The sequence below is a fragment of the Psilocybe cubensis genome, chromosome 8, assembly GCF_017499595.1.
Source record: "Psilocybe cubensis strain MGC-MH-2018 chromosome 8, whole genome shotgun sequence".
In the NCBI taxonomy this organism is placed as follows: Eukaryota; Fungi; Basidiomycota; class Agaricomycetes; order Agaricales; family Agrocybaceae; genus Psilocybe; species Psilocybe cubensis.
The window spans coordinates 2,893,541-2,911,646 of record NC_063006.1 but is presented as its reverse complement, the minus strand read 5'-3'; the positions used below and the strand labels follow the sequence as shown (position 1 = coordinate 2,911,646).

General features: G+C 46.0%; 4 protein-coding genes across 4 annotated transcripts; 3 read left to right on the top strand and 1 right to left on the bottom strand.

Moving 5' to 3' along the window:
• Nucleotides 1-1,449: 1,449 nt before the first annotated feature.
• Nucleotides 1,450-2,360, top strand: JR316_0009378 (uncharacterized protein; the record flags this gene model as incomplete). Its single annotated transcript, XM_047895082.1, has 3 exons — nucleotides 1,450-1,537; nucleotides 1,569-2,249; nucleotides 2,329-2,360. 3 exons carry the CDS (start codon nucleotides 1,450-1,452, stop codon nucleotides 2,358-2,360), a joined length of 801 nt encoding a protein of 266 aa, XP_047746541.1.
• A 2,452-nt stretch (nucleotides 2,361-4,812) lies between these two features.
• Nucleotides 4,813-5,613, top strand: JR316_0009377 (uncharacterized protein; the record flags this gene model as incomplete). Its single annotated transcript, XM_047895081.1, has 3 exons — nucleotides 4,813-5,276; nucleotides 5,334-5,487; nucleotides 5,581-5,613. 3 exons carry the CDS (start codon nucleotides 4,813-4,815, stop codon nucleotides 5,611-5,613), a joined length of 651 nt encoding a protein of 216 aa, XP_047746540.1.
• Nucleotides 5,614-8,054: 2,441 nt separating this feature from the next.
• Nucleotides 8,055-9,083, top strand: JR316_0009376 (uncharacterized protein; the record flags this gene model as incomplete). The annotated part of the gene is made up of 3 exons (XM_047895080.1): nucleotides 8,055-8,142; nucleotides 8,195-8,888; nucleotides 8,945-9,083. 3 exons carry the CDS (start codon nucleotides 8,055-8,057, stop codon nucleotides 9,081-9,083), a joined length of 921 nt encoding a protein of 306 aa, XP_047746539.1.
• A 5,527-nt stretch (nucleotides 9,084-14,610) lies between these two features.
• JR316_0009375 (Laccase-4) lies at nucleotides 14,611-17,393 on the bottom strand (the record flags this gene model as incomplete). The annotated part of the gene is made up of 18 exons (XM_047895079.1): nucleotides 14,611-14,753; nucleotides 14,802-14,887; nucleotides 14,937-14,982; nucleotides 15,033-15,182; nucleotides 15,304-15,466; nucleotides 15,530-15,738; nucleotides 15,828-15,981; nucleotides 16,037-16,210; nucleotides 16,266-16,313; nucleotides 16,394-16,473; nucleotides 16,536-16,552; nucleotides 16,608-16,643; nucleotides 16,695-16,703; nucleotides 16,763-16,793; nucleotides 16,856-16,909; nucleotides 16,965-16,995; nucleotides 17,061-17,091; nucleotides 17,152-17,393. The coding sequence occupies 18 exons, from the start codon at nucleotides 17,391-17,393 to the stop codon at nucleotides 14,611-14,613; spliced, it is 1,704 nt and encodes a 567-aa protein (XP_047746538.1).
• Between the last annotated feature and the right edge of the window lie 713 nt (nucleotides 17,394-18,106).

Genomic DNA, 18,106 nt, shown 5'->3' with positions numbered 1-18,106 from the left:
AGACCGCTCTTCATTTACTCTCCCGTTACACCAATCACTTCCCGCTTTATACGACCTCACATCCCTTGGAAATAAACCACGGAAACCTCTTTCAGCTGTCAAAGACAAGCCTCTTGAATTACCTGCAACGTTGCTGGTGGTCCACGGCAAGATGAATCGGCTTCACGCTCACATCGGCCCACGACATCTCACTCTGTTCACGGACGAACGTGAGTAACCCTGGCCACTCGGCGGGTCTTTGGTAGCAGCGGCCCCTTCATTCTTGTTCACCAACGTCGTGTATTACTACGACCCTGTAGAAACTGTGACTAGAGACGGAAGGACGGAAGGATTGTTCTTTTGGAACGCAGGTAAGTTATCACTAAGGACAAGGATATATAGCACTCTTCTGATATGACCCGCATTTTACAGTGCAGCTATGCGGGTACCGCCATAGCCAAGTTGGCCTACCTCAACACGATGTATGCGCATGAAAATAACAGATATATCTTTGCAGGACATGCTCTACTCGTTGCCAATTTTCAGGTTGGTATATTTTGTATGCAGGTTTCTGAATCCCATGTACTTCGATGATATCAAAACAAGGGTTCATGGGACAATAGCTACTGGTTTGTCACAACGATCTTGTTGATGGATTTAACAGATATGGGGACATATGCTACACCGAAGCCTTTATCGAGTCAGGTGAGTTGCAAAGAGGCGAAAGTAGTTGAACGATATTCTGACCTTTGACACCAGTTGGCTATCTGCACATCCAGCGAATCAGCGAGCATTCCTATACATGAATCAGTTCTCTCTTAATGGACGAGTACATCACCAAACTCTAAACGACTTGGTCTGGAGTCCTATTCCCATGAAAAGGAAGCCGTATAACATGCTTTATCTCGCCTATGATTTATAACGAGATAGGTAATATAGACAATTTGTACGCAAGGTCAACAAAAAGTCAGGCAGTTGTACCGAATGGCATTCATGCGTACACCGCAAAAATAGGTCGCACGCTGGCTAGCCACGCTCTTTTCTTAGTGCTCCCACCTCGCGGCTATGAAATGCGTGAGAACATGTGGTGGACTGTGCAAAGCAAAGCCATGAGGTAGCCACTTCAGCGGAAGTATTTCGGTGGACTGTGCAAAACAAAACATAAGGTAGAAACTTCATCGGAAGTGCATTTCCGGAGACCCATGAGGTCATTTTACTGTTATAGCGATCAGATGTTTCCGAAATGTGTTTGCAGAACTTGAATGCGAGAGCGGGCGAGGTAAGGAGCTGTGTAAATTCGATCGACAGGTTTGTATTGCGTGGATTACGGGCTTGTATTCAGACATGAGATTTACGCGTGTAAAAATGAGTGGTCTTCCTTTATAACTGCGTTTAGACAGATCCAAATTTCTTCACATAAAGCTTTCTTGACTTTGTAAATCTCTCTAAGCTCTTCAAGCACTGTATCCCATGTCTTCCAATACGTTTGATTTTGCCGATGCCGCTACCCCAGCGCAAGGGACTCCAGCCCTTCAGCTAACACCTACGGGCCTTGAAGGTGAGCGCATTTATGATCTTTTAGGATACAGGCTTATCGGGAGTCTGCAAAGGTTCCTCTCTGGAAAACGGGGGCACAACGATTGATCCAAATATATGGTTCATCCCCGACAACCTTTTCCAACAGAATTCTGGCAGTAATCTGGGGTGGAATTGGGAAGGATACTTCCCGCAGACACCCAACGTCTACCGCCCTCCTTCTCCGTTTCCGTTCCCACCTAACAGTCGAGGAGAAGAACATGTATTCAGCTCCAAAAAAGCGACGAACTCTTTGGTTGATATAGAAGCATCTCGTGGTACACACACTGCAGAGCATGGGGGAGCTTCAGGCTCAAACGGCGTCTTATATTCTGATGCCAATGTCTTTGGATGCGACGTCCGTCTGGGTCATTTTCCAACCAATAAAACAACGGTATCCCCAGAAGAGCTCCAGAGATCACTTAACCAACGCATGGACGATTTGCACCATGGCTATAGTGCGAATCAAATCTACCCAAATCCATGGATGACTTCCCCTGGATACCCTACCATTCCGCCATTCCAAGAAGCATTGAACCAAATATTTCTTGGAGGGTATCCCGACCCACACTTGTCTTTACAACTATATTCTGAACAACCAGAAGAAGGAAAGACAGATAATAAGAACACATTCGACCATGAAGACCGTCAGGAAGGTCAAGCCTCCGGGACAAGTCCCGTTGAGCAGAGTACAGGTACATCTGTCTCAACGGCAGTTCGAAGGTATATTCCTATTTCCATCCTTCATACAACTGTGAGTGATGAAAAATATAGTAGCCGGAGGAGAGGTCGCCAAATTAGCATAATGCAAAACAATGAGAGTGAAGTGCGGGTCGATGGAGGCAGTATACATGGGACACCGAGCGATAGGTATGTCAAGAGACATACAAGGTACATGAACACATTTTTCGATGAAGGTCAAGTAACTTACCACAGGAAACAAACCAAAGGGCCCCTATTTCAGTATCAGGAGTTGAGCCAGCCAGGCGTACATTGGATACCCGTCATAACCCGGATCCAATTGTGCCAGGAACAGCTGTTGAGAGGGAAGCCGGAGGACCACAGAGAGTGGGAAGGAGGAAAGTGATTACTGCACCGCATCTCCGTCAACCTGCGGTAATACGATTGGACACTGTGACCGGAAAACCAATGAGTCAAGGTCGACGACCCGACTGTGACGGATATAGGCCTAAGACTCGTAAAAAGTGAGCACATATTCAAGGAATTGATCTACTAGACTCCACTAACAAGTTATTCATTCACATAGGCGTTCGTAACTGTTTCGGCACTGGCGCCAACGCGCTTGTGAGATATACGAGTGAGCTGGGGGTTTGATAGGTTGACGAGACGATATCGATGGAAGTTGGAAAGAGTCCGAGTATAGTCCGAGATAATCAATCAATCACATGGACTATGTAATTAAAACTGTGCTTATCTTATCATACCACAATATTGCCTCGAGGAAGATCTATTAAAGAATGCCTAGTATAAAAAAGGACCTCTGATAAATGAAAAAAATGTTATGGCGTGGACTGTTTACTAGCACTGCAAATGTGATGTCAGATTAATATTTGGCAAACCTCCTCGCGCCTGGAGGCTCGTTGAATGAACTTTCGCATCTGGATAGATAATATTTGAATGCCGCGAAGTGACCATGATAGAACTCACTGGCACCAATTTTTGCCTCTGGATCGAATACCTCGAAGCCACTCTTCGACCTCGAGTCAATGTAAAGATAGAATATTTGAGACCGAAGGGTAGATCTTGGGATCATGTTCTACAATGGTCTGCGCTCATGTCACTTTGAAGTGAACAGCGCTCACCACTGCGCGTCAAAAATATGCATTATCCATTGAACCAATTCGATTAACTGGTGTAGCACTCTGGATTAGTGTAGCACTCTGGGTTAGAGACAGTGTTTTGACGATTATCTAGCATTTGCATCTGTACGCCATGAGGTTGGCATGAGGCCTGTTCTTAGGCATGCGTTATGGAGTCAATGGTTATCAGTAAATTCAAGGGGAGACTAAATATCTGCATGTCGCCTCCGGCGGGATTTAAATGTGTAGACGACAAAGAGATTTCATTGGGTAAACATATTGTGTAGCATCGGATGAAAATCACACCATAATATATTCATAAGAAACATTTCATCATGCCTTTACCTCATTGTTAATCAGCTGGAAGTGCTTTGTAGATTGGGCAAAGGTCGATCCTCGTTTCCTTGATTGTCTTGGCCTGTGAATCGACTAGACTGGAACTCGACAGACAATACAATTCCAATGAATAAATGTGAACACATCTGGTCACCTATCAGTAGAATCGTGTGCAGAGTACGATCGGTCATACTGATTAAGCGGCCGTCAACGGTCGTGGGGATGGCGGAGTGTAAATTATTCCGAGCTCAGCCTGTCGGCTCCGCGTTATTCCGGTAGATCTTAAAATTCCCCAGACGTGCTGAAAGATTCAAGATCAATCACTCACGCTCCTTCGCAAAGACCTAGGAGTCGGCTCCGTTTTCTATCACATCAGAAGGACAATTTCTTAGAAGATCCTCTGCAAAACTTTCTTGAGGCTGATGCTCCTCGACATTTCATCCAGAGTATGTTGGAAAGCTAATAATATATGATGACCTCACTTGCACCTTGAGGTTAGCCAAAAGGAGAGTTCAAGCTACGGCACCACTCCTGCCACGATCGAAAAACCATTAATCAAAAGCCTGGCTGTGGACTTGTGAATTGGAGTCAGTATAAAAAAGGAATTGTTGAGCAAGAAGTGCAGTTATGAATTCATGTACAGTAATGACTTGTTCACTTGCACTGCATTTCACTTTGAGGTAAACAGCGCCCAACCACCGCGTCTATTTTTGTGTCGGCCACTGAGTCAAGTAGAGTAGTGAATGCAGGCCTTGTAACCTCACGTCCTCCACGACGTTGTAGTGAACGTCGACTATTTAAAACCTTATTCCAATAGCTTCTCCTGCATATTTCTTCGTCTTATCACATCTATTACCTCTACTCTTCGCACAATTACACCAGCTAATAATCATGGAAAGCCGTCCAGCATCTGTAAATGAAGGAGTATCTGGAATCAGCCCTACAGGTAGAGCGTCATTGAATCTCAATTCAAAGATTTTACTCACCCAACGCAGCACCGTCCACAGTCAACCCCGAACATACAAGTCAAAGCAACGTCGCAACGTCACTAAGTCAACCTCCAGTCACGTCCGCTTCGTCAGACTTTATATTTCCAGCGAACATGATTCTTCAGTATCCGTCTAGAACCGATCCCATTATACCTCTGGATTTATTTCCATCTCCACAAGAACCACAGTCCCTTTCAGATGAGGGGCTGACTCTGACCGGCAGATATGGCACTGGAAATTCCTTCTCTGGAACTGAAACTGGAGACGAACTGAACACGTTTGAGCCCAGTGTGGATGACAATTCATTCGAGGATCTCCATTCCGAACCAAGATTTAGTGAATTTTCTATTGCAGGTTATGACAACAACGATGCCTCTCGTACCAATAACACTATGGATCTGGATAACGCATATTGTATTAGCTATGCGCCAAAGCCAATGGAAGCCAATGTGTTTCACCCCCCGCAAACCCTAATATCTGGAACAAATTTTGCGGAGCCTATCATTGATGAACATCGCGGTAACAGGTACACCTCTGGCATCGGGGGTAGTACAGGTCTGGAGCGCACATCGCCTATGTATCTGCCTTTCTCTCCTAGGTATTCGCCCCCACATACAGCAAGGCTTCTCTACAGGTCACAGTATGGGCAGCAAAAACAGGATTTGTACCCCGTGGCCAGTGATGTGACACATCTGCGTAGACGTCATCACCATGAGCTGACACTCGATAGCACAAATGACGAAGAAAGAAGGATAAACCAAAGAACGTTAGAGCTGGAAGACATCCCGGTAAGCGGGATACTCCCTAATGTGATGCTGGGGTATTCACCAACCCACGTTCAAAGGTATGTGGAATTTGGTTCCATCCCCCCTTCTTCGTAGACATTGGCTAATCACAAATTGACAGGCCCATGAAAATGGATGTAGATCAAGGAGCGAATGGGAAACCCAAGAGAGGTATGACAAGGGACCATAATCCGAGGTACGAGTCATGAATTGGTGCAGAGAATATTTCAACATTAATATACAATATCTCGTGTTCTGCGCCTCTAGGTCTACCAAATCCCGAAAGAAGTCGGGAAAGAGCCATACGGCGGCCAAGGACAAGGTATGCGTGTGCCAGAAGCGCGGTGTCGATGGTAGGGGCGAACCGGTGAAGACCTACACGGGGCCAACAAAGAGTCCAGGACAAGGTCATCGCTCTGACTTGGCAAATAACTGGGCAAAGAAGTGCATGCTATGCCATAGAGCAGTAGAGTAAACAACTCTCTCGTTGGCGTCCTTAAGGAGTGGGGGTTCTTCTGGAGGAGAGATGGAGGAGCCACCCCGCTTTTACGGGAGCGTAGTTGATAGAAAGGAGGGTTCTGTCTGAGAAGCACGATGGCTTTGCAGTATATATATATCATGAATACTTAATTGTCCAATTTTCTCCGATGATGTGATTGAGAAGTAGGAGAAACTAGACCAGACAACGCTCCGTTCTGCCGCTGCGATAAATCTGGAACTCGATAAAAAATACGATTCCAATCAATCAACATGAACACATGTGCTCACTTATCAGTACAATTGTGCGTGGGGTACGATCCACAGCGCTGAGCATCGGTGCTGGTCGGGAACGGTCATGCTGATTCAGCAGCCGTAGACCAGTTGTGAGGATAGCGGAGTGTAAATTATTCCGAGCTCAGCCTGTCATCGGATCATATCGGAATTTAATTGCGCGATGATGCGAGTCGTGTATCTATTCATACTTCCACTTTGCCCCATCTTCGTGAGTCTAGCTCAAGTACACTTTGTATTTTGGAGCTGGCCTGCTTTCAGGTAATTCTTTACACACCTTTGACTCGTCTATACTCAGTTTTGTCTCCAACAGAATGGTAGCTTGCGTACCTTTCACCACCTGTGACAAAGCTTGTGAAATGGAATGTAAGAATCTACAACCGCGGTGAGTGCTATTCGCATCGCACGTGTAACTCTCATGAACAATTTATGAAGCCTGAAATTCGTTGGTTACACCTTCATTGACGCTAATCTGCTTGGTGTTGAAACAGTTGAGTCCCCTGTTTTTATTGTCACTTTCCTTTCAGCTGGTGCTAGGTTGCCAGAAATTTTCAGGCATGGAAATACGCTGGGTGGCCAACACATTCACGTTTTTAATGTTCCACTCTTTATCCCGCTCTACCCATACTACTGAGCATATCCTGTCTGCAAGCGTAAGGGCCAACGGCTGAACACATGTCAACCATCCCTGATCACGAACTGCGCCGTATTCCCTCCCTGAGTTAAGCTGGGCATATGATTATCAAGTTCTGTTCTGTTAGGCCTTTCTGACCATCACCCAGATCCACGGCCTGCGGAACTGAAGCCAATGCACTTAATGCCACTGAGAGTATCCATCCCTTGTTCCGTCCCACTGCCCTCGATGAGCTCGCTACACTGGGTTTCGAGTCGATACCCACTCAGCTATCCTCTATCTTTATTGCTACAGCGTCTTTGAATGGCCAATGTTTCTCCTCACTTACACTGCTTGACATCGTACCCCTCGGCCTTGGTGTCTTCTGTAATCCCTTGTTTTCTTGGTAGCTTCAAAACCTGAAAACCGTCTATCGCAACTAATGCTTTGCATACTCATACGGAAGTGGGTTATATTGTCTGTGGTTTAAGTGAACTCACAGGCTCGGTTGTGTAGGCAGCGTGATAGTGTCTTTTTGTGCACTACCGCCAATAGCTGTGAAACAGGAGAAACCTTTTGCATTGACACTTGACGTTTGAAACAAATACCCCATCTCTTAAACATCAAGGTGTCCACGACCTTGATCTGTTTGAACTTTCTGACGTATCTTGAAGGAATGGTAAGTAATAAGATTACAATTTGGCGTCTTGTGCACCGGTATCACGGGTACATTGAATGTGGTTCTCGTTGCCTAAATTTCTCCTCAGCGGTCCGGTAGTATAGAGACCTACCGTATCACTTTACACCGAAGCTTGTAAAGCCACTCCGCGGCTATGAAATGCATGAGAATATGTGGTGAACTGCGGAAAACAAAGACACGAGGTGGCAACTTCACCGGAAGTGCATTTCCGGAGACCCATGAGGTCATTTTACTGTTATAGCAATCAGATGTTTCCGAGATGTGTTTGCAGAACTTGAATGCGAGAGCGGGCGAGGTAAGGAACTGTGTAAATTCGATCGACAGGTTTGTATTGCGTGGATTACGGGCTTGTATTCAGACATGAGACTTACGCGTGTAAATATGAGTGGTCTTCCTTTATAAAAGCGCTTGGACAGATCCAAATTTGTTCACATAAAGCTTGCTTGTCTTTGTAAATCTCTCTAAGCTCTTCAAGCACTGTATCCCATGTCTTCCAACACGTTTGATTTTGCCGATGCCGCTACACCGGCGCAAGGGACTTCAGCCATTCAGCTAACCTCGACGTACCTTGAAGGTGAGCGCATTTATGATCTTGTAAGATACACGCTTATCGGGAGTCTACAAAGGTTCCTCATCGGAAAGCGGGGGCACCATGATTGATCCCAGTATATGGTTCATCCCCGACAACCTTTTCCAACAGATTTTTGGCAGTACATTGCCATTGAATTGGGAAGAATACGTCCCGATCACACCCAATACACACCACCCTCCTCCTCCTCCAGTTCCGCTCCCGTCAAACAGTCACGGAGAACAGCGCCTATCCGACTCTGAAGGGGCAAATAGTTCTTTGGATGACATAGAAGCATACCGTGGTACATACCATGCTGAGCATGAGGGAGCTTCAGGCTCAAACAGCGTCGAATATCCTGATACAGATCACTTTGGATGCGACATTCCTGTAGGCCAATTTCCAACTGATAAGCCATTGGTATTCCCAGAAGTGCTGAATGGATCACTTAACCAAAACATGGACATCTTTCACCATGACTATGATGCGCATCAAATCTACCCAGAGCCACGGATAACCTCCACTGGAGACCCTACCATTCCGCCATTCCAAGAAGTATCGAACCAAACAGTTCTTGGAGGGTATCCCAACACACGATTATCTGTACATCCATATTCTGGCCACACAGAAGAAGGAAAGACAGAAATAAACCATTCAATATTCGATCACGTAGACTGCCAGAAACATTCAGCTTCCGGGATAAGTCCCGTTGAGCAGAATGATGGCACATCTGCCGCAACAGCAGTTCGAAGGTAATATGTTTGTTTCTATCTTTCATACCAGTGTGGCTGACAGAAGATATGGTCAGGGGAATGGTTGATGCGCATGATCTTCCCCCTCTACATGCGGAGGCAAGAAAGGAAAGAGACGGGGTGGTGTTTGAGAGGGAAGCTGGAGAATTGCAAAGAGTAGGGAGAAAGACGACAACGATTGATGGACGGCGTTGACGCCAAGCTGCGAGAACGCGCTTGGACACAGTAACGGGAAGACCAATGAGTCAAGGTCGACGACCCGACTGTGACGGATATAAGCCTAAGGCTCGTAGACAGTGAGCACATATTCATGAAAAATGATCTACTAGACTCCACTAACAAGTTTTCCATGAACGTAGGCGATTATAACTGTTTCATTATGGATTCTGACGCGCTTGTGAGATATACGAGTGAGCTAGGAGGCTTGATAGGTTGACGAGACGACATCGATGGAAGGCATGGGTCCGAGTTGGAAAGAGTCCGAGTATAGTCCGAGATAATCAATCAATCACACGAACTATATAATTAATATGCTTATCTTATTGTACCACAACATTGCCTCGAGGAATATCTATTAAAGATTGTTTAGTTTAAAAAAAGACTTTTGATAAATGAAAACATGTTTTGGTGTGGACTGCCCTTCAAACTTACGCACCCGGAATTTTAGCGGTTAGATGGATAATATATGAATGTCTCAAAGTGACCTTCAGACCTCGAGTCAGTATATAAATAGGGTCTTTGAGCAAGCAAGATAGATTTTAGAATCATGTTCCACAGTGGCCTGCGCTCAAGCACTGCATTTCACTTTGAGGTGAACAGCGCTCACCACTGCGCGTAAAAAATATGCGTCATCCATTGAATCAATTCAAGTAACTGGTGTGGGACTACAAACTCACGTCCTACACAAGATGGTAATCCAATTTTGACTATTTAAAGTCTCGTTCAAATGGCTTTGCCTTAACATTTGTTTGTCTCTCACCGAACTTTATCTGCGCATAATTGCGCCACATAACAAACATGACCAACCAGACACCCTCTGTAGTTGAAGGAGTAGCATGCTTTAACGCTACAGATGAGGAGCAATTGCATCTTACTCCGGGGCGGGGCTATCGCTCTGACCCGGCAAGCAACTCGGTGGTAAGGTGTGCAATTTGCCATAGAGAATTAGACTAGCAAGTACTAGCAGTAGTGTCAGAGTCAGTCAGTGGCTGTATCACAAACCCTCAGAGTGGATTGTGCGAGGAAGCGAGGGGTCGGTTGCCTCTTGTACATGATTTGGGTGGTGGATCGAAGGTAAGGTCAGTTTCGGGGTGTGAGAAGCTCTGATGGTCGGTGTTCAGTGCATTTATCGTCAATATAAATATCCAATTTCACCGATGATGCGATTGAATATGGCAAAGTAGCTGAAGCAGCAAGAAAGACATAAGAGAGGCGATAACGTGAGGATCTATGAAATCATTGAAATGTGTATTTGAACACGGAAAAGACACGCACCAGCTTCGAAAAAAGAAATAGTACCAAAAAACAATGTTTAGGTGCTTCTGTAGAGTTGAGCGAGAAATATCCTTGTACGTTAGTGGACTTTTACCACCAGATACAGCACTATTCCGTTTCCGCTCCAGGGATCAGCAGAAGCTGTGGTCTCCTTGTTTGTCACCCGAAATGTGCTGCTAAAACCATTAGAATTCCAACAAACACACCAACACCCCGCCCAACAACCTCATCTGCGGCCTAACTCGACACATCCGCGAAACTCATATCGGCGCTGTAAAGTGTCGTATACGGTCTTCGCGCCGAGGTGGATCCACATTCCATGGTGTACTGGTCTGTGGGGGTGGGGATGGGCGTAGGGTTTCGGTTTAACATCGGACTACCGTTCTTGGCCTTTCAGCTTGTCTTCCCTCTCCCTCTCTCCCCGGGTTTGGGTGGTGATGATGGATGGCAGAGGCAGGGGCGCTGATGAATTCGGAAAGAGCAGACGCTGGTGGAGATGAAGGGGTGACTCCGCTGTATCCACATCTACAGCCACTCCTACAGCACCTTTTCCGCCATTCACTCCAACACCAACCCAACCAAACTCCCTAATCAGCGGTACCACATCCACCCAATGCGCAACATCCCCCACGGCCCTCCTCACCAGCTCACGCGTGTTGTATCCATATAGACGCTTGGCAGTCGGCGAGACATACAGGGATGCGCTTCTGAGTGAGACGACGTGGATGAAGTCGGGAACTTGGGTGGGGAGGAAAAGGTGGAGAGGGTGGTTTGGGTTTGGGCGGTGGAGGTGGTGAGGTTCGAAGGTGCAAATAGAAATTGGATGAGACCCATGAATTGCTGCATTTTTGCAACACTTGTCTTTGCCTGGTTACGGAAAACAACGCGGGCTGCTGTGGTGAAGATCTAAAACCAACACACCCCGAAATCAAAAGATACAAGGAAATGCGAGAGTAAAAAAAGCGTATTCAGCACCTAAACACCTTCCTTGAGCTTTGACTGGTGACTACGCACCTGCGACAGGTGCCACCCTCCGACGTTGCTCCTCCTTGCTATCCTTGTCCATCCCCTGCGATCAACCCCTCGGCCTCCCCATTCATCCGACCAGGATCTCTCGCGACTAAGGCCACCCATAACCGAAGTTGAATACATCTGTAGAACAACCACCCCAAGCCTGTGAATAACTCCGCGGAGAAGTATAGCAATGAACACGGGGAAGTTCTAAGAAATGGGGGGATGTACGTGTTAGAAATGTGTGCGTAGGGTGAGTAGGGTGAGCGTGGGTTGTACACACGCTCCATGACGTTGTGTTCGCCTCTGTCCGTGTCCACGTCCGTGTCGATGTCTGCCCAAAGAATATCGTATTGCTATTGCTTTGTATCCTATGGCCTGTACATAATTTCCGGAGAACAGCAGTATGAGCTGGATTTCAGGAATAGACAACCGCGACTCACCTACACGATGTCTTGTAAACCGTGGAAATCACAAAGAAGATTACTGACGGGCATCTACATCGTGACTGATATAGGGGTAGGCGTATAAAAGATTCTTGAAGGGCGTAACGCAATCGATGTGGCTGGAAGCATAGGGAAACAGGTTTCTAGTACGTGGTGCAAGTCACCGTGTCAAATTGAGTCCACATCCGTGAAAAATAGGAGTTTCAATAGGCAGCTGTACTCTGGATCATGCCGTCAAGCCGACGGGGATACCAAAATTGTAAACGTCGAGCGTTAAACAGGAGATTTTGAGCTGTAAGATGTACGATGGATACATTTGAGGAAACATTTAATCCCCAGATAGACTCACTCAAAAGTTCAATAGATAGCCCAAATCATCAAGTAATTTACAATCTGCCCTTTAGTCACATTTTACAATCCATATATATGATGTCTGATAAGATTAGACGGTGTCTCAATTTTGTCATAGATGCGCTCACCCCTACGATCTTTGGCGAATTCTTAGATCGGTTCGTTTACCTTGGGTCATTACCTCCTTTGTAACGAAGTCCAAGCGCGGCACTACAGCTCGAGGCCTAAGCGGTAAACTAGCTTTCGTCGTCGAATGCGGCCAATACAGGTGGCTGCGTCGCACTACCATCGCTGGCGGTCCGTCCGCGTTTCGTTGTGCTATCGCTGGAAGATCTAGCGTTTTTGGAGGCCCTGCCTCCTCTTTCTCGTCTTGGTGCAGTATTTCCACTGTAAATCAAGGGTATGAGATTGACACTCAATTCCAATTCTTCAGAGACGGAGCACTAGAATATACCTTCGAGCATGATTGGAGTCTTCACCGCCTGAAGTTGACTGCTCAACGTGATTATACCTGGAGCCCATGGCTTCATTATATTCCATGTGCTGGAATGCGTTAAATCTAGTGTGTTTCCGTCTCTGCAGATGGACGGAACGAGTATGACGAGCATGTTTATCTTCTTTGGGGATGGTATTGTGCTCTTGTTCTGCTTTGCTAGGACTTTTGTTTGCACTCTGAATCTTTCTGCGAACATACTCCCTGGAGTGCCTTTTAACACTTTTCTACGGGGCGTATATCCCCGATTCCCGATCTGTTTTACGCCGATGAGGAGGTTCTTGTAAATGTGGGGTTCTAACGGGCAGCGCCAGCAATACAGGATCAATTGTGCCCGTTGCCACGTAGAATTCTAGTAGAGGGTCAATCGATCTCTCTATCACTGGGTCTAATTCGGGGATTTATTTTAAGAGTTCGACATGATCACGCGCCAGAAGTACAGAGGGCGCATCAATATGTGGGAACAAATCTTGAGGTGCTCGAGGGATAGGTTGAGAGGGCAAAGATGTATTGCCAAATGGATCAAGCCCTAGATTCTGAAATGAATTATTCCCGGACTGAAGAGGCCAGGAGTGTGTTCTCCAGGGTGCAATGTTTCCCCGACGAAATTCAGGACATCTTCACGGGCAGCCGGAACAATCCCATGGCAAGGGGAACCGTATAGGGACGATTCGGTAAACGTTGTTGGTCTAATAGTATGAGACAACGGCATTCTTTGAGAGGTTAACTCTTAAAATTGCAAAGGCTCATGTGCGGGAGTACTAATACATGGATTGGCATGGTTAGGGATACTAAGAGGTAATTCTAGCTCGTCCAAATAGGTCTCGAGTAGCTGGTAATCATGATCATCAACTCCGACTTCTGTGATTACAGTAATTAGCATACGCTCTTACCATTCCAGCCTCTGCTTTCAAGGATGTCCAGTGTCGGGTTTTGCTGAACGTTCTCGGTATCTTCTTAGACAGATTGTTCGGTACGCGGGTATTGGGAAGCTTATGTACCGAAATCAACATCGTGCGGCTTGAATAAGGATTCTAAAACTCATTATATTCGCTAGCGGTCAGGCCAGATTGAGAGACGTTTGAGTTTGACATCGAGTAGCAGAGAAGACGAGGGCGGTGAAATGCAAAAAGTGATGGTTGTTTCTAACAACTCGCTTCCTATTTGTCTGTCTTAAAAGTCCAAAGTCATTGCCTTGACACCCGTGGAAATTGTCTGAAATTGTGCCCTAGAACAACATTTACACCGGCGCGTATCCATGAATCAAACATCGCGGATCCGTGTCGCATTAATTCTTGATCCACTCCAGGATATGTTCAGAGACAAACGAAAGCAACAGATTAACCTCATTGAATGGAGGATACATTCCGTCGAACGACAAAAATAGAATACCAACCTCATGCAAGCCAGCTGGCGGAGCCGGACCTGTACGAATTCGATCCCGCGTTCCACGCTGAATCCAGGAATTGGTACCATTACTACTAAGCTAACAAGCATGATCTAGTTGGGATTCAAAGAGGATTTAACAATGTGTACGGCTGACAGTGCCTCGAGACTATTAAACGATGTTTGCTTACACGCTGAGGCAAGGATGCGATCGGTGCGCAGCGCAGTGCAGTGCATCTGAAGGTGTGTATGAGGGGGTAATTCTAAGGGATGGAGACTGTGTTTTGACCTTTATCTAGCAGTGGCGACTGTACGGCATGAGGTTGACATGAGGCCTAAGGTATGCGTTATGGAGTCACTAGTCATCAGAAAATCCAAGGGGAGACTGAATATCTGCATGGTACCTTGAGCGGGATTTAAATATTTAGACGAGACAACTTCATCGATCGGATTGGGTAAACATCAAGTTTGTATAGCAAGGGTTACAATTCACAATACAAGATATGCATATATATATAAACCAGTTCATCATCACTTTACCTCATTGTTGATCAGCTGGAAGCGCTTTATAGATTGGGCAGAGGTCGAGCCACGTTTGCTTGATTATCTCGGACTGTGGACCGACTCTCTGATCGTTAGGCCTCTCCGCAAAAACAACAGCTAGTCCGGCTTCCAGATGCCAGTCTATAACTATCATTAGCTTCACCATGGAGTATGTTGTTATTCGCTTACCGATATCTAGAATGATATGTGTTGTCGGTTTACGGTGAGTTACAATCAATTTTCCTTTGAGTAGAATCTTACGGCAATGGAAGAACCTGGATATCAATGTCAGTGAGTCAGATGGCTGGACAAGGAGGGTCATACCAGGGCCCAGGGTTGTCTGATTGGAATCGAATGATCACTGTGGAGCCTGCATAATATTAATTGAAGTGAACTTCTTGACGTATGTGATGCACACACCTCCAACACCCACGACATCCCTTCGAGGAGGGTTGACATAGTTGGCGGGTCCCTGCATCGATTGAACGACATCAAATGCATGACCGTGTAGGCTGAGAATTTTCATCAGATTACGTTGTGCGAAGCTATCCAGATACCCACTGGAATGGACTGCATAAACCATGCAGAGAATTCAGTATCTATCTCGCGCGGACGGGTTTGATCTACGCACTGAATATGCCCTAATAATTTTCAGTTAGCTACAATTTCCACATGTAACTACAGTATTTACCATTTGGCGAGCCGTGAATAACAAGCTCGATGACTTCATTCCTATCGATTACGAAGGTGTGCTCCGTGGTTGTGAAGTTATTCGGAGAAGAAAAGCCATTGGCGATGATGTTGAGCATAGTCGGAAGATCAGGAGGAAGGTATGAGATACCGTTTATCTCCCACTAAGACAGGTCCGGCCATCAATTATAAAATAAGGCTTTGATCTATAGGTATTTTTGTCTCACCATTAATCTTCCGTTCTTAACCTCCATACTAAAATCTAAGTCAATAGAGCGATCTGCAGGCGCACTCCCCCCAGGTGCTCCGGGGTTAATTAGAGCCGCCAGCTGATATTCCTGTAGAAGATTTTGCGCTCCTTGATCCGCCTGCGTGGTGGGCTCTGCATCCGGCGCGCCAATGTAATGAAGCACCGCAAAAACATTGCGCGTGTCCACTATGGATAACATCATATATGAAGAGACAGATCAGCATCCTATGGCAAGACGTGCTACGAGTCCACACTATTGCAGCAGTAACACGCACAGTTCTCGTTGTCGCTCGAGTGTTGGAGCGTCATAGGTGCGCGGATCCAGTAGTTCGCGACGGGTTTATTTGCATTGAGCACGACAGAGTAGCGCTGGGCGACGTAGATATCGAATCCACCGACGGTGTGCGGTACGTGGCTAATCCCATCGACCTATCCAGAATCTTCCACATTTTGTTAAAGGGGCTGAAAATGGCTTTCGACGTACTTCAATGATAGTCAAGTCATGCCCTTCAATTGAGAATGTGAATGCGGCGTATGCGGAGATGTTGATTACCCTGAAGCGGTATCGTTTCCCGGCAATCACATTGATACGGGCGCGGACTACCTGAGGTCCTCCATTATACCTACCAACACCGTTGATAAGCCCAGAATCTGGGATCTGGAAGATACTTAGCATGGGATTGTTTCATTTATAACTGATGGAATAAACTCACAGGCTCGTCGTTTCCTTGAAGAAAGATCTCTTCCATTCCCGGCGCGGGCTACGTGATGTGATGTGGGAAAGTGGAATAGAAATATCCCGTCAGTTGTGGACAACATTGCGACTGGAAATAGTTCTGACATTGTGGTACCAATCTGCCAGCGTGATTACGGTTGATGCATCGTCTACGTCATAGAGAGATAGGTGGGGGTCCTCAGGGTCTATCAGTTCAACATTGTAGTGAATTAACCTCTTCAGCACGGGTAACATGTCATTTTCTCACCGTAGATAACTAGTGGTCTATAGGTCGCTCAGCATGACGCGTTGCATATTTTACTAGCTAATAAATACGTACCCTCGCAATCCGTCAACGTATTGAGATGAAAGATGGCTAACATTTTCAGCTTGCTGTCTATCTCAAGATACATACCTTAGAACACACCTGTGGTACCTACAATTTTGATGTCAGATCAACCTCGTATCGTGTGCAGATATAGGTACCTCGCTTACCAGAATGTCCCAGCTTGCCCGTTGAGCGGTACTGTATATGCATGCATGGATTGTCAGAATGGTTTCTCCACAGAATTGAATTAATGTACGCACTGTCGTACGTGTAGGAATGATTGGGTGCAACTGGGCATTGATTGACCATAGCCGCTGATTATGAAAGGTTGAGCTACGATAACAGAAAAAACCATTACAAGTGCCGTACGTCCATCTTCAGAGGCAGTCCTCATTTGAAACTGACACATAATCACGTTAAATTTTATCTGATGATTGATTGGAAAATTCAGAGAGTTCGTCTTACCAGTCCGTGCCAGTGAATGGAGAGGCTGCGTCTGTCGAGGAGTCAGTCAAGCCAATCCAAAAATCTCATAGGTATAATGTGGAAGAAATACCTCATTAAAGGATCCGTCAGCATATCGTTGACTGCGATATGCAGCACGTCGTCCTTGTTTGCCTGAATTAGCGATCCAGGAAATATGCCGTTGACGATGACTCCCGCACGAGAGAACCCGTCGGGCGCCACGACGGAGTTGTCGATGTCGAATACAATATTGACATCCGTTGCACTGACTGCACGGAACAAAGAGTCAGGTAGATATGTTGAGAATAAGAGAACCAAGGTGAAGAAAAGCATCTCAGAAGATGAGTTTACTGGATTCTGCTCCCTTGGTCTTCCCTTTATACAGTTGGATGTATCTTAATGGGACTCGAATTTTGACCTTTGGGGTAGGTATCAGACGACCACCTTCCAAATTCGTTCATTTTCAAGGATGGGTACTTAGAGCACAAAAAAGGACATTGTCCGTGATGGTGGGCTCTATCATTAACTTGCTATGACTAAACCTAAGTAAGCAGCTCGCGGTGCACGTTGAAACGCGACGGAATGATCTTGTACTGTATCTATTTCTGAGCAGAATATAATCATGGACAATCTGGAAGCCATGTGGTCTTCCTTCATAAATATCCCCCTTGCATATCGTGTAATTCAATAGAGAAGCTGCCCAGTTTATGCAATTTGCGTGTATGGACTCAGTTTGTTGATGTATAAATACAAAATTGTCAAATGGGATTGAGTTTAATTAACAGGGAATCCAAAACGCGACCACGTCGGATATATTCAGTGCTCAGAGCAGGATATAAACTTATAAATTTGTGATATGGCATCGCATGCTCATCATGCCCGCCGACACCTGGGACGGTGTCCTCCATCGGCAATCAACGGCAGGAGGGAAGTATTTGTCTGTGCTTGGCTTGGCGCTTACCTGTGAGATGCGTGGGAAAAGGTGTTGGGGGCGAGGAAAAAGCTTGGGAAAAAATTGGTTGGGTACATTTAAGTATTAATCACAA